The 16,346-nt window shown below is 44.7% G+C and overlaps 1 protein-coding gene across 1 annotated transcript in view; it reads left to right on the top strand.

The window, feature by feature from the left end:
* PGM2 (phosphoglucomutase 2) overlaps window positions 1-16,346 on the top strand; it is a 27,121-nt gene that overhangs the window by 4,204 nt on the left and 6,571 nt on the right. The window contains exons 2-13 of the mRNA XM_006169253.3: window positions 309-476; window positions 1,246-1,352; window positions 2,936-3,020; window positions 5,159-5,242; window positions 5,663-5,856; window positions 7,746-7,935; window positions 9,566-9,663; window positions 10,831-11,011; window positions 11,103-11,196; window positions 11,784-11,913; window positions 12,782-12,971; window positions 14,990-15,123. Coding sequence (XP_006169315.1) covers window positions 309-476; window positions 1,246-1,352; window positions 2,936-3,020; window positions 5,159-5,242; window positions 5,663-5,856; window positions 7,746-7,935; window positions 9,566-9,663; window positions 10,831-11,011; window positions 11,103-11,196; window positions 11,784-11,913; window positions 12,782-12,971; window positions 14,990-15,123 — 1,655 coding nt within the window. The remainder of the gene's footprint in view (window positions 1-308; window positions 477-1,245; window positions 1,353-2,935; window positions 3,021-5,158; window positions 5,243-5,662; window positions 5,857-7,745; window positions 7,936-9,565; window positions 9,664-10,830; window positions 11,012-11,102; window positions 11,197-11,783; window positions 11,914-12,781; window positions 12,972-14,989; window positions 15,124-16,346) is intronic.

The raw sequence follows: 16,346 nt of genomic DNA, 5'->3' as shown, positions 1-16,346 counted from the left end.
AAAAAAAAAAAAAAAAAACAGTAATCTGTCCAATCATGTAGAATTGGTAGGTGGAATGGGGGGATCTCATCTGTGGTCAAATCTCCGTTTATTCCATTTCTTCAGAAGCGCTCACCTTGATAGAAAAGAAAACAATGCATTATTTTGTCATACTAACTGACTTCACATTTCAGATTTCAAAAGCATCAAAAATAAAGAGCCTGTATGTGTATTTTTTTTTTTCCTACAGGTTGGAGTCACTGTAGGGGTTTTTCATTTTCTTATTGACCTGCTTCATCTACTATATGTTTTCCATTTCTGTTTTGCAGAATCCGCTCACGTCGGAGACGGTGAAACGGCTCGTAGCGGAAGGTAATAAAGAAGAGTTACAGAAATGTTTCGGGGCCCGCATGGAGTTCGGGACAGCCGGCCTCCGCGCTGCCATGGGGGCAGGAATTTCTCACATGAACGACTTGACCATCATCCAGACCACCCAGGTACCTCCGTTCTATAATTCTCCATTACTCTAATGTATCCGCTGGCTCCTTTTGTACTTGATAGTCCTGATTTGTTTTAATTATGATCTCGTCTTTGGGATTGGCTAGACATGGGGAATTATCCGCATTTATTCCCTAAGGCAGTTAGGTGAAGAAGTACCTGGATCAAACCTGAATCAAAATTCTCACAACCATTCATTCACTCATTTAACAGATTTGCTCTGTTCCTGTTATGATCAGACAGGGGAGATATAATGGCTAAAACTGACAGATTCCGTCATGAACCTTTTTTTTTTTTCTTTTCAAACTTCAGTCTTTTTTTTTTTTTTTTTTGAGGGCTTTTTTTTTTACTACAGGGCATATGCACTTGCTAGAGAGACAGAGGGAGACAGAGAGATGGAAAGGGAGAAATCACCCCCTGCAGGGAGGATGACCATGATACAATCCTTTCTCCTCCATTCTCCTCTCGGAATTTTGGGCACGCACATACATACACACACTCGGCGTGAGTTTGAAGCCACCGGGTCTGGGACTTGAACCATGGTCAACTGTGTGCAAGTCCAGAGACGTAACCGTTACGCCATCTCATGGTCCTGAGTTGTTCTGTTTGTTTGTTTGTTTTTTCATGAGCAAGGGATGGGGCAGGGGAGACAGGCATCCTCCAACAGGGCCTTGCCACACTGAAATTCGAATTCCAGCCTGTGTTTTAGGTTGATGTGAAGTTACTGCTGGTCCCCATATAAATATTGTAATCCATGGGTGTTTGCAGGGGTTTTGCAGATACCTGGAAGAGCAGTTCAGTGACCTGAAGCAGAGGGGCGTCGTGATCAGCTATGACGCACGCGCACATCCCACCAGTGGAGGCAGCAGCAAAAGGTACTCGCACATTTCAGGAAACGACTGCTTATGTTGTTCATTCCTCAGTCACTTTCGCCCACTGTTTTCAATAGACGGACTTTAAATACACTCCTTAGCTCCATTGCTCAACTCAAGAAAAGATGGCTACATTCTGTTTGCAACTTTAAAAGATTCTGGTTTTACATTTAAATGAAGAAAGACAACTATGTAGGCCATTTCAAATGTGATAGCTACTCAGTGGAAGCCCTTTTAAAAAGAACTGTTTCATTTGATGTATCACTATTAATTGCGATTTTATATTTGCTATAGGGTGTGTGTGCACTCACCAGGGACAGAGTGAGAGAGGGAAAGTGAGAAAGCAAGCCACCAGGTCCAGACTCACGCTACACTGCGGGCAGCCATGTGGGAGTCCAGCCCCTCAGCCGCCACACGATCCGTTGGCTCCTAAAAGCAGTTTTTTCAAGTATCGCTATTTCTCCCTTTTACTTCCTTTTGTGTCATCTTTTTCTTTCACTATTCAGAAGCCTCATTACCCACTTCCCATTCTTTTGGATGCAAAGGAGTTAGCTCATTCCCCTCAGCCTCCTTCTCCTTTCCTCTTTATTTATGAAAGAGTATTTAGGGACCAGCAGATGATGTAATGGCTATGTTGCTGCACTCCCATGTAGTCGACCGCAGCTTGAGTCCTGGACCCAGTGGCTTAAACTCACGCTAGGCGTGTGTGCATGCGTGCCCAAGATCCCGAGAGGAGAATGGAGGAGAAGGGATTGTAGCGTGGCCTACTCCCACCCCAAGGGTGATTTCTCACTTTCTGTTTCTCTGTGGCTGTCTGTCTCAGGAGCGCATGCTCCCTATAACAAAAACCTCTCAAAAAAAAAAAAAAAGAGTATTTACACATGCGAAGAGAGAGAGAGGGAGAGAGAAGGAGAGATAAGCACCCCTACAGGGTCTGGTCACGCCATGATCCGCTCCCTCCAGTCCATTGGATCTTAAGTTCTGGCGCTGACACCTGCCTGATGTGTTTCAGGCTGAGCCGGGGATTCATACCACGGTCACCATGGGGGAGGCGGCTTCTCTCAAACGGCACATTATCCCCTGTGCCACAGAGTCAGATCCCCTCCCTATTCTTTTTTCTTTTAATTTTTGCCAGGGGACACATGCACTCCCCAGAGAGAGAGACAGAAACAGAGAGAGAAAGTGAGAGGCTCGTAGGTGGCGAGGTGGTTAAGGCACTGGACTCCCGTATGGCTAACCATGGTTTGAGTTCCAGACCCGGAAGGCTGAAAATCATACCAGGCACATGTACGTGCATGCCTGAAAACTTAGGAGGAGAATGAAGGAGAAGGGACTGTGGCGTGGCCTTCCGCCCCAGGGGTGATTTCTCATGTTGCCTCTCACCATCTCTTTCTCTCCACCGAGCACATGTGACCTATGGCAAAAACCTTAAAAAAAATAAAAGTGAGCTAGCCCCCCACCATGGGGGAGAGCCATGCCACAACCCCTTCTTGAGTATTCCTTTTGAGATTTGTGGACCTTGCGTACAGACCCAAAGGCCTGACAGCACCTCTCTTGTTCTCGTCCCTGTCACTCTGCATTCCCAGGTTTGCCCGACTCGCTGCAACTGCGCTGATCACTCAGGGGATTCCCGTGTATCTCTTTTCTGGTATAACCCCAACCCCCTTCGTGGTAAGTAATCATTTCCTTTTTTCTTTTATAAATTATTTATTTAATTTTATTTATTCGTGTATTTTAATTTAACCAGAGAGAGAGAGAGAGAGAGAGAGAGAGAGAGTGAGAAAGCAAGCCGCCAGGTCCAGGATGTGAACCGTGGTCAGCTATGTGGTAGAGTCCAGTGCCTTAACTACTACGCCACCTGCTGGTCCCTCCTTTTTTCTTTTTTTAAAGAATTACTTTATTTAACTTTATTTTTTATTTATTTATTTTAATTTGACCAGAGAGAGACAGAGTGAGAGAGAGAGAGGGAAAGTGAGAAAGTTAAGTCACCAGGTCTGTGACTCGAACCACTGACAACCATGTGTGAGTCCAGCACCCTTAACCACCATGACATCTGCTGGCCCCAGTCATTTCCTTTTCTAATTTCCTGTCATGAGATCAGGGATGGGACGCGGCTGAATTTTACATTCTTTGGTGCTGTTGGGATTCTGGGTTTTCAGTAACTAAAGGCACTCATTGGTGTTTTATGGAGCATTCTCCCTTTCCTCCTATAATATCTATAATATCTTAAAATATTCCTCCGGCATTCAACTTTGTTTTTGTTTTTTTTTAAGAGAGGTTTTTACTATAGGGCACGTGCACTCACCTAAGAGACAGAGAGAGACAAGAGAGATGGAAAGCGAGAAATCACACACACAAACACCCTCAGGGGGAATGGCCATGCCACAGCTCCTTCTCTTCCAGCCTCCTCTCAGGATTTTGGACATGCATGTACATACGCCTGGCATGAGTTTGAAGCTGCCGGGTCCAGGACTCAAACCGTAGTCAACTACGTGGGAGTCCAGTGCCATATGCGAGTCCCTTTTTTAAGGTTTTTGTCATAGGTCATATACACTCACCAGAGAGAGACAAAGAGAGTGTCTCATAATCATTTTCCTACTGAAGTGCTTCTCCCCTTTTCTTTGCCCTGGGATGCCTGAGGGATGTGACTTCCAAGGGGACAGATGACTGCAGTGATTCTTGGTGGAGAGAAGAGCAGATGGTTCAAATCCCAGGTTGCCCGTGTGCAGTAAATCTCACTTGTAGCCGCAGGGGGAGTCCTTCAGCCCTCTCCCCATTTTGGGAAGTAGCCTTGCAGAGAGAGGCACTGAGTTAGAGCACAAGGGAAGAGTCTTTGACCCTGGCATGAGAGGTCAATGAGCCACCTTGTTGAAAGTACTTGGTTTGCTCAACTTTTCCCCCTACCTTTTCTTTAAAACGAAATGAGGAAAAGGAGGAGAAGGGGAAGCGGTTGAAAAAGTAAACTGAGTTCACAAGCTTCTGTCCTGGCAGAAGCCCTAAAAGAATGTGACGCAGAGGGGCCGATAGGTGGTGTGGTAATTAAGGTGCTGGACTCCCACACGGCCAACCCTGGTTTAAGTCCCAGATCCGGCAGTTTGAACATCATGCTGACTGTGTGTGCGTGCATGCCCTAAATCCTGAGAGGAGAAGGGGGAAGGGATTGCAGCATAGCCATCCCCTCCTGGAGGGTGATTTCTCATTTTCTCTCTCTGTATCTCTCTGTCTCTCTCATCTCTGGCGAGCCTGTATGTTGTCGAATGGAGGTTCAGACCTCCTTTCTGTTTGAAGAGTTTTCTAGCTCTACCAAAGACAGGGTGGAAGGAGAAGGCCCTAGGGAAATGCCTCCCCTTCCGTAGCAGCCGGTCAGTTCAGGGTAATGGAGGGTAGATTGCTTGGGTGTGCACAGAGATGTCGGATGGCTCGTTTTGGTATTTATGCATTTTGTTTCTTTTTCTTTTTTTCGCTATAGGGCCCATGCACTCGCCAGAAAGACAGAGACAGACAGACCGACAGACAGCAAGAAATCAACCCCCCAGGGAGATGGCCACCCTGCAATCCCTTCTCCTCCATTCTCCTCTCAGGATCTTGGGCACGCACGCACACACACCCGGCATGAGTTTAAGCCACTGGGTCTGGGACTTGAACCGTGGTCGACTACATGGGAATCCAGCGACGTAGACATGATGCCATCTGCTGGTCCCTTTCATTTTGTTTCTTAAAAAGGAACAAGCTGATATAGGCCATATACCACAGACCTGCTATGTTTACCTAAGTGTTGGTAAAAACTGATGGTGTCCTGCCCACCACAGCCCTACACCGTGTTGCGTATGAAGCTCTGTGCTGGGATCATGATAACCGCCTCCCACAATCCGAAGCAGGATAACGGCTACAAGGTGCGTTTTGGCTTTTCTTTTCTTTTTTTCTCACTTTTTTTTTTTTAGAGGTTTTCGCTATAGGGCACGTGCGCTTGCCAGACAGACAGAGACACAGAAACAGAAAGCAAGAAATCACCCCCCAGAGGAGATGGTCACGCCGCAATCCCTTCTCCTCCATTCTCCTCTCGGGATCTTGGGCACGCACGCACACACACCCGGCATGAGTTTTAAGCCCCGGGGTCCGGGACGCGAACTGCAGTCAACTACGTGGGATGCCAGCGACATAGCCATTACGCTAACTGCTGGTTCCCCGTTTTGGCTTTTCTCGACATGTGCGTCCTCCTGTGGGACTCCTGTACCTTTACCGCTAGGGGGCAGAGGTGATGGCGCTGCCTTTACCTGACCCCCAACCCTTCTGCGGGTGTTCTGGGTCTCCAGGTCTACTGGGAGAACGGGGCTCAGATCATCTCTCCTCACGATAAAGGGATTTCTCGAGCTATTGAGGAGAACCTGGAGCCATGGCCTCAAGCGTGGGATGACTCCCTCATTGACGGCAGTCCTCTTCTCCATGACCCGAGTGCCTCCGTCAGCAACGACTACTTCAACGACCTGAGGAAGTACTGCTTTCATAGGTAAGTAGTGAATGCCATCCAGCCACATTCCAGCCATTTTCATGAACTCCTTCTGCTTAACTGACGTGGATTCTATATATAAATCTGATTTTAGAGGCTATCGATTAAAGAGACGTTAGCACACTTTTTTTTTTCTTTAAGGTTTTTGTTGTAGGATGTGTGCACTTGCCAGAGAGACAGAGAAACAGTGAGAGGGAAAGTGAGAAATCACCCCCAAGAGGGATGGCCACACTGTCATCACTTCTCCTCCACTCTCTTCCTTGGGACTTTGGGCATGCATGCACATATGCCTGATGTAATTTTCAAGAGTCCCACCAGATCTGGGACTCTAACTGTGGTTAGCCATGTAGGAGTCTAGCTTCTTAACCACTATGCCTCCTGCTGGCCCCGACACACTTTCCTTAAAGAGACAGATAATAAATCGTTTTGGCTTTGCAAGCCACACAGACTCTAAACATCTCTGTGCAGATGCAGTGATACAAAAGCAGCCTCAGACCTGTCATGGGGAGTCCACGCTCACTGTATTCTAGAATGCCTTTTTTTGGGGGGGGGAGAGATTTTTACAGTAAGGTGCATGTGCTTGTTGGAGAGACAGAGAGAGAAAGAAAACGAGAAATCACCCCTAGGAGGGGTGGCCATGCTGCAATCCGCTCTCCTTCATTCTCCTCTCGGGATTTTGGGAATGCACACACATACCCAGTGTGATTTTAAGTCACCGAGTCTGAGACTCGAGCCACAGTGGACTACGTGGGAGTCCAGTGACGTAACCATTACACCATCAGCTGGTCCGTCTAGAATGCTTTATTAACAAAGCAGCTGGCTAGCCTAGCACCACAATTTGCCGGCCTGTTATAGACTCATATATGTGTGTAGGGGTGTGTGTGTCTGTACATTAACCAAATATTCCTGGGGGCCAGCAGGTGGCATGGATATGAAGGCACTATATCCCCATGACCAACTGCACAGTTTGAGTCCTGGACCCAGTGACTTGAAAAACACACCAGGTATGTGTGTGTGCATGCCCAAAATCCTGAAAGGGCGATGGAGGAGAAGGGATTGCGCAGTGGCCATCCCTCCTGTCGGCGACACTTTCTCATCTTCCCTCTCTCCCTGTGTCTACCTATCTCCGGAAAGCACACACACCTTATAGCAAAGTGAGTAAATAAATGAATAATCTCAGAGGATTTGAAGTATGGAGAAGAATATGCGTAGACGCTATGCATGTACTCCACTATTTTGTAAAGGTTGTATACATTGATTCCGATGTCCATGGGCGTCCTGGAACCAATCCCTCACAGACACGGAGGGATAACTGTATACACACACACGTACATATTTGAGAACAAGTGGGTAAGTTTAAGTGTTTTTATTTTTTTAAGATTTATTTTATTTTATTTTATTTCTTCTTCTTCACTTTGACCAGAGCAAAACAGAGAGAGAGTTAGAGAAAGCAAGCTGCCAGGTCCGAGACTCGAACCACAGTAAGTCATGTGGGAGTCCAGCACCTTCACCACCATGGCACCTTTTGTTTCTTTTATAAATGGAATTAGAAAGATGTTAGGTTGTCATATACATTCTCATTACATTGATTTCTTACATTCTTTTTTTTTTTAGAGGTTTTTCCTTAGGGCGCATGCACTCTCCAGAGAAAGAGAGAGAGAGACAGATAGAGACAATGAGAGGCCATGCCGCAATCCCTTCTCCATTCTCCTGGGATCTTGGGCATGCACACACACGTGCCCAGTGCGATTTTCAAGCACCAGGTCCAGTACTTGAACTGCGGTCGGCCGTGTGTTAGTCCAGCAACGTAACCGCTGTGCCATCTGCTGGCTCCTGTTCTTTTGCAAGCCTGTCTTATTTCGTGCTCCCCATGGTGTGTCTGATTGCAGGAGCGTGAACAGGGAGACCACAGTGAAGTTCGTGCACACCTCTGTCCACGGGGTGGGCCATCACTTTGTGCAGTCGGCTTTCAAGGCTTTCGACCTTGTTCCTCCTGATGCTGTTCCTGAGCAGAAAGATCCAGATCCTGAGTTTCCAACAGTGAAGTACCCGAACCCCGAAGAGGGTAAAGGTGTCTTGGTAACCTCATTGTTTTCTTACATTATAAAACCCACCTTCAATGTCCTTACTGCCAGGGGCCGGCAGGTGGCATGGTGACTAAGGGTGCTGGACGCCCTCGTGGCCAAACGCGGTTCAAGTCCTGGACCTGGTGGCTTGCTTTCTGACTTTCCATATCTCTTACTCTTTCTCATTCTGTACCTCTCTGGTCAAATTAAAATAAATTAATTCATTAAAAAAAATCCTTACTGCCAGACAACATATTTTTTGTGCTTTCATTGTGCTGAAGAAAACATCATTTCATCACTGGAAATATACGTATTAGTCTTTCCTTTTTTCTTACTTATTATTTTTTGTGCTTTCATTGTGCTGAAGAAAAAATCATTTCATCACTGGAAATATATGTATTAGTCTTTCATTTTTTCTTATTATTTTATTTCTAGATTTTTGCCATAGGATGCATGCACTTGCCAAAGAGAGACAGAGAGTGAAAGGGAGAAATTACCCTCCAGGAGGATGGCCATGCCAAAATCCCTTTTTCATCCATCCCTTTGGGATCTTTGGGCGCACACACACACACACACACACAAGTGCCCAGCATGATTTTCAAGACTTAAACTGTGGTCAGCCATATAGAAATCCAGGTACCTTAGCCACCATGCCAACTGCTAGCCTCAGTCTTTCCTTTCTTTTCTTTTTTTCTTTCCTTCCCTTCCTTCCCCTCCCCTTCCCTCCCCTTCCCCCTTCCTTCTTCCCTTCCTTCCTTCCTTTCTGCCATAGGGTGCACACACTCACCAGAGAGAGAGCGAGAAGTTGTGAGGGAAAGTGAGAAGTCACTCCCCAGGTAATGGCCATGCCACAATTTCTCCTCTGTTTCCTTCCTGCGATTTTGGCGATGCACGCACATGCGCCTGACATGAGTTTCGAGCCATCAGGTTTGAACCACAGTCGGCCAAGTGGGAGTCCAGTGTCTTAACCACTGTGCCACCTGCTGGTCCTAGTCTTTCATTTCTTACAGGAACTTTCAATTTGACATATCATCGTCAGGATGTGAGGGCTGAGATCTATATGGTGTTTTACATTAAAGTTGATTACATTTAATTTACTGTGCTTCCTTAATGCCAAAAAGAAACTAAATGGAGGTCTATTACATTATAATTTCTATTACTTAATCATCATTTTCCTGAAATGAAGAACGTGTTGTTTAAATCATGGTTCTAAAACATTTTTAGAGTTGATTTTTTAAAAATAATTATTTATTTAATTATTTTTCACATGAGTTTTGCCAGAGAAAGAGAGAGAGAAGGAGAGTGAGAAAGCAAGCCACCAGGTCCAGAACTCAAACCACAGTCGAGCATGTGGGAATTCCAGCGCCTTAACCACCACGCCACCTGCTGGCCCCCAGAGTTGGTTGATTTGAGTTGGTGTGTGAGGTTGATGTCAGGCAGGGCCTAGAAATAGCAGCTAAGCCACACACCTACTGGTCCACTGGGGGGTCACGTGAGGCCAGCCTCGGCCAGCTCCAGAAGTAAAATCCAGTCTTAGTTTGGGGCAAGTCCTCTTTTAGTTCATGATAAGTGGACTGTTTTAAAGACTGCAGTTTGCTCAGCTTGTGGTTTAAGTAATCGTTTCTTTTCATTCTCTTTTTCAGACTTTATCTTTTGCCCTGGCTGACAAGACCAAGGCCAAAATTGTTTTAGCCAATGACCCAGATGCCGATAGACTTGCTGTGGCTGAAAAACAAGACAGGTAAAGTGAGTTTTGACTGCCTATACAACGAAATAATATAAAGGACAGCATCTTCGCCCTAAAATGTTCCCAGGGAAACTGGGTTTATTTAGAAACATTTCGCATTTATTTTGCAAACGACTATCTCACTGACCCTTTGGGGGGACCTCTCTAACATAGGAAGATGCTGATCTGTGGGTAGCAGAGGGGGTGGTTGACATGATTGGCAGATAGAATGCAGAGTAAATCAATCCACGATGAATTTGGAATTGAAATTGCTGTTTGCGATCCTCCTTCCCTCTTTTAATACTCGATTTTCTTACAATGGTTCAGTACCTAAAGAAGGTACCTAGCAATACTCTGCTTGGTGCTCCCTGCAGTTCAGTATTTGCTGAAGGCTCTGGTAAGGAGCTGTTCCGTTGAGGTCGGACAGGAAATTTTGAAATTGGATGGACACACCAAGAGGAACACCTCTGGGTTTCAGCACAGCTTTTGTAAAGACAGATTTATAAAAAAGTGAAGTTTCAAAGGGGAAAGCTCAAGGGCAGGGAGAGTCCAATGTTGAGTATGAAATGGCGTGTGATGGTTTAAGGATAGTCTGCTGAAGGCAAGGGATTCAGGTAAAGATGAAGTCGGTTCAATTCTCGCTCAGTGTTTAGAAAGTTAAACTAAGGTGAGATACGATGATACGCGAGATTTGTTTGTAGCCACCTGGACTACAGAGAGGAGCATACACGTAGTCAGTCCCCTCTGTCCTCTGGGTTCTGACAGTTTTAGGACTGAGCTTTTATCGTAAGGGATACTCAGCCACCACCCTTGCTGAATCTGAAGTACTAACCGTTCCCAAAATCAAGACACATAAAGTTACCTTATGATCAGGGGCGACCTTGCTGACCTATTTCTGCTAATGGTTAAGGTAAAAGCATTGTGTATTGTCCCTGATGTATTTACTTAGGGCAATCTTCAAGGACGGCATGTTTGTCTAGGCCAGCTGACTAAGGTACGACAGCTGCCCAAACGTTCATGAAGTGGCAGTTCCGTTTCTGCCCAGTTGTTTAAAGATGGTGGATAATAAGGCCCGTCTTCCAGAGCCTTCTTTGATCCTCATCTGCCTGTCCCAGGGGCTTCTAGCATCTTCCATAAGATCATGAAGTAAATTTTTTTTGTTTGTTCATTTTTTTCTCTCAGTGGTGAATGGAGAGTGTTTTCAGGCAATGAGTTGGGGGCCCTCTTGGGCTGGTGGCTCTTTACTTCATGGAAAGAGAAGAACCAAGACCGCAGTGCCCTCAAAGACGCCTACATGCTGGCCAGCACGGTGTCTTCCAAAATCTTGCGGGCCATCGCCTTAAAGGAAGGCTTCCATTTTGAGGTGAGGTGGATGTGGGATTTGCTCCTTTTCCTTTCGTTTGGCTCTGTAGGAGATCGAAGGCCTTTATTTCTCTTTTGGATCATCTTTTTAGGAAACATTAACTGGCTTTAAGTGGATGGGAAACAGAGCCAAACAACTAATAGACCAGGGAAAGACGGTCTTGTTTGCATTTGAAGAAGCCATTGGTAAGAAGTGATGAGGTGATGGGGGGGGGGTCATAGAATTTGTTAACTTATAAAATATAAATACTTGAGTAAAAGTTAGTTAATTTATAAAATGTAAATATCTTAGGAAAAAAAAGTTTGGATTTGGGTTTAGATCAACAGTAAAATGGGAACACATGGTCTACTTTGCTTTTGGTATTATTCTTTTTTAAAATTTGCTATAAGGCACATGTGCTCACCAGAGAGAGAAGGATACAGAGAGAGAGAGAGAGAGAGAGAGACAGAGAGAGAGAGGGAAAGTGAGAAAGCAAGCCCGCAGGTCCAGAACTTGAACCATAGTCAGCCATGTGGGAATCCAGTGCCTTAACCACTACACCTCCTGCCGGCCTCCTCACTGCACCTGTTCACAACCCACAGCATGGTTTTTCCCAGCACGACTTGACAAGTCTAAATTCTTAAACATGTGTGGTAAGTGGGAACCACATACACAGTCAGTACTGTGCCACCACCGACATGCAGTAGCCAGGGTGCATGCAGACGTGTGGCGTGACCCAGTGTGGTATACCGACCTGCTCCTAAGGGGGTGTGCCCGGCATGTGTCTCTGCAGGATATATGTGCTGCCCTTTCGTTCTGGACAAAGATGGCGTCAGTGCGGCCGTCATTTGCGCGGAGTTGGCCAGCTTTCTGGCAACCAAGAACCTGTCTTTGTCTCAGCAGCTCAAGGCCATCTATGTTGAGTAAGTGTCTACAGACTGTGATTGAAGCAATACTTTGAAGGGGTTTACTCTTGTGCATGAGATACTAATATTCTCCCTACTCCTTTACTTTGGTGATGAATTCTTATTTTATTTTTTTACTTTTTTTAGAGAGATTTTTGCTATAGGGTGCGTGCTCTCTCCAGAGACACAAAGACAGAGAGATAGAAAGGGAGACATCAGCCCCCCGAGAGGAGAGCCATGCTGTAATCCCTTCTCCTCCATTCTCCTCTCAGGATCTTGGGCACGCACGCACACACTCCCAGCATGAGTTTTAAGCCACTGGGTCCAAGACTCAAACTGCGGTTGACTAAGTGGGGGTCCAATGACGTAACCATTACATCATCTGCTGGTCCCGATGAATTCTACTTCTTAAAAGATCTAAGAGATCATTTTTTTGTTGTTGTATACTTAACCAGTTACTAGAAATTACCATTCACAGTTGCACTAATGGTTAACAAGGTGGCTGACCGAAGAATGTGATTTTAAGTGTTCAGCATCCCAACTGATGGAATGTCATCATAACACATTTACTCAGTCTTTGTAGTGAGTACTAATTCTTCCTACCTACTGTAAAAATAGCCAGAGACCAAAGAGAAAGTAACAGTTGGGGCTGTGCTCCAAGAAAGCTTTAATTTATAAAGAAATGCTGAAATGCAGGTAGTCATTTTACAATCCCGGGGGATAGTTGAGTGGACTTCTTTTTAAATGCCTAATTCTTCCTTTGAACTTGGTGATGGTTGTTTGTTTCAAATGTTTTAGGATGTTTTAGAATCTATGGGTTGGTCCTGTGTATACTTTGGAGAGTTACTGGCTTCTCCTTTACATGAAAGTGTATTTGTCTCGACAGGTATGGCTACCATATTACCAAAGCTTCGTATTTTATCTGCCATGATCAAGGCACCATTAAAAAATTATTTGAAAACCTTAGAAACTATGATGGGAAGAAGAACTATCCAAAAACTTGTGGCAGATTTGAAATTTCTGCCATCAGAGATCTTACAACGGGCTATGACGATAGCCAACCTGATAAAAAAGCTGTAAGTAATGCTCACTTTTATCAACCGATTTCTTTCCTATTTACCTTTTGTAATCTTTTGAATAAATTAACATGTTTCATTATAATGTCCTGAAGCTGATTTTAGACATTATCATAAATAAGTTGTAGGATGGATGGGAAGTTGAAATTATGGGCTAGAACTAGAAGGGGTTCTCACTGCTCACATAAGCCAACACTGTCATTTAACTCAGAAGGAAATTAACACTTGGGCATGTAGCCCCATCTGGGGTCAGAGCTCATTGGTGATGGCTAGTGGAATCGGGGTCTTCTGGTCTACCCTTTCTCCCTGTGAGTGTTCTCATAGGAGCATCTAGTCGCACAGGATAGTTAGAACACTGAGTGCTATAGCCCTCCCTGGAGTTTCTGAGCAAGTAGGTCTGAAGTGGAGGCCAAGAACTTGTATTTCCAACAAGTTTCCAGGAGGTGCTGATGCCCCTGTCCTGCCCTGGGAGAACGACCGTTGCTTTCTACTTCTGGTTTCTGCTCATACCCTCTTCTCTGAGTGTGTGGGACCTGCCAGCTGGAAGTCACCAATTTGCGTTCCTCACACCATATGGACCCTCACTGGTGACCCAAAGATGGCAGAAGAATGTTGCTAACTATGGCAGGAGTAGGAGGAAGGAGGATAAGAATGCCCTTTGTGCACCTGAACCTCCTGTTTCGAGCCTGGCCAGGTCTGCAGAGCACGTTGACTCGATTGTCGTCCGGGTCTCCTGGAGGCCCTCAGTTGTCATTCTCTGGTGTCCCAGCAGCCCAGGTCTGCTCCTCTGTCCCTGTGCTGACTTGCACAACTACTTGGCAACCCTGTCAACTGCCGCCTCTTTCCACTTGGTGTGTTTTGTTGTTTGTTTTTCGTTTTTGCCGTAGGGTGCATGGGCTCACCAGAGAGAGACAGAGAAGAGGAAAAGTGAGAAATCATCTCCCTGGGTGAGAAGTCATCTCCCATGCCACAATCCCTTCTCCTCCATCTTCCTCTTAGGATTTTGGGCATGCACGCACATGTACCCAATGTGATTTTCAAGTCTCCAGGTCCAGGACTCAAACCATGGTTGGCCATGTGGAAATCCAGTGCTTTAACCACTATGCCACCTACTGGCCCACCCCTTGGTGTGTTTTTAAATTCTTCTGGAATTTTACTGGTGTTTTGTGAGCTATCAAGTACACACAAGCCAGAAGCCTAAAATTAAAAAAAAAAAAAAAAAAAACCTCCTTAATTAATCTTTTTCATGTTGGTTTAGAGATATTTTTTTTTCTGGTAGTACATTAATAATCTATTTAGATCAATTTCTTGTGAAATGATATATTTTTATTTTAATGATCATTTTAGTAACTTTAGTAGAAGAGGTAAAAAGCTAGTACACAAAGTTAATTTTCTTTTTAAAATTAATTTACTTATACACACAGTAATGGCAAAATCAAGCTCGTTAACATGCAGTATCTCACATGCTTGCTTGTGGTGAGAACACTTAACATCTACTCTCAGCAGTTCATGTGTCCAATACTCACTGTAGGTACCATTTATACAGTTAACTACTTCACTCCTGCCTAACTGAAATTTTGTACCCTTTGCCCAACATTCTCCCAATTCCTCCTCCCCATCAGCCCCTGGTAACTACCATTCTCCTCTCTACTTCTGAGTTCAATATTTTTAGATCCCACATATTAAGTAATACCAATGTGGTATTTGTCATTCTGAGCCGGGTTTATTTCACTTAACATAATATCTTCCTTTCAGTTCATCTAGTTGTCATAAATGATAAGATTTCCTTCTTTTTAACGGCTGTATAGTATTCTATTACGCATATATACCACATTTTCAGAAATTACTGCTTTTTTCATATTTCATTCACATAGAATACATTTTCGGATATTCTTAGACATATTATCTTTTTCTAACCCATGTATCTGTTGGGCATTATTTTCATGCTTGTGCAAAGGCTAAAATAGTAAATGGTAGCTATTTAAATTTATAACATGCATCAATTAATTTATTTTTAGATACTTCCTACAAGTAGAAGCAGCCAGATGATCACCTTTACCTTTGCTAACGGGGGTGTGGCCACCATGCGGACCAGTGGGACAGAGCCCAAAATCAAGTATTATGCAGAACTGTGTGCCCCCCCTGGAAACAGGTATGGCGTGGGTTGCAGCTGGTGCAATTTGTGTTCCCTGGACTTCCTAGTCGGGTCCATTCAAATGCTAAGTAAAATGCTTCATCTTTCCAATGTGTAGTTGAATTAGAAATGCTGTCTCAAAGTCTGTAGCAACCTTGGGGTCATCTTAGTCCCTTATTGTGTCTCTAGTAGAAATAACTGAACCTAGGTGATGGATTAAGAAATAGATGTTGGGACCAGCAGGTGGCATGGAGGTTAAGGGACTGTATTCCCATATGATCAACCACAGTTCGAGTCCTGGACCCAGCAGCTTGGAAATCGCACCGGGCATGTGTGTGAGTGCCCAAAATCCTATATGAATGGAGAAGGGATCATGGTGTGGCCATCTCCTCTGGGGGATGATTTCTCACTCTCTCTCTGGCAAGCACACACATCCTGTGGCAAAAACCTAAAAAGAAAAAGAAGAGAAAAAGAAGTTTATTCAGCTCATGGTTTGGAAGTCTAAAATCTGGGGCCAACTTCTCCGCAGTAACATGGTAGCAGGCAGGGTCTAGAGCAGGGTGGCGGTCCAGGAGTTTCTCTATTTCTCTCCATAAAAGCTTTGCTGACTTCATTTTCTTTCCTTATACACACCAGACAATAATAATAATAATAATAATAATAATAATAATAGTATCACATCAAAAGGCCCCATCCTGGGACACCATGGGAACACTGTTTTCACTAAACACCTTATGGTACAACCAATTCCCAGCCTGTGAACTCTGGGCACCATCCAGCTAAGACCACCCACTGAGACCAAATTGCAAAATAGGAACAAACCATTATCCATTCTATACCAGCTGCCTGAGCATCCAAGGATAAGAGTGCTCACTCCTGGGCTGGCAGGTGGTTCGGTGGTTAAGGCACTGGATTTCCGCATGGCCAACTGCAGTTCAAGTCCCAGACCTGGCAGCTTGCTTTCTCACTTTCCCTCTCTCTCTGTCTCTCTCTGGTCAAATGAAAAAATAATAATGATGAATAAAATTAACTCAAATAATTCTTTAAAACAATTTATAAAAAAGGGTGCTTAGGCCAGCAAGTGGCATTGTGGTTAAGGGTGCTGGACTCCCACATGGCTGATTGCAGTTTGAGTCCTGGCCCTGGCAGTGTGCTCTTGCTCGCTCTCTCTCGCTGTCTCTCTCTCTCTCAGGTCAAATTAAAATAAAATAAATAAATAAATAAATAAATAAATAAATAAA

The sequence above is a fragment of the Tupaia chinensis genome, unplaced genomic scaffold (genome assembly GCF_000334495.1).
Source record: "Tupaia chinensis unplaced genomic scaffold, TupChi_1.0 Scaffold146907_1, whole genome shotgun sequence".
NCBI classification, from domain to species: domain Eukaryota; kingdom Metazoa; phylum Chordata; class Mammalia; order Scandentia; family Tupaiidae; genus Tupaia; species Tupaia belangeri.
The sequence above is the reverse complement of the archived record's forward strand: the minus strand, read 5'-3'. Positions and strand labels throughout refer to the sequence as shown.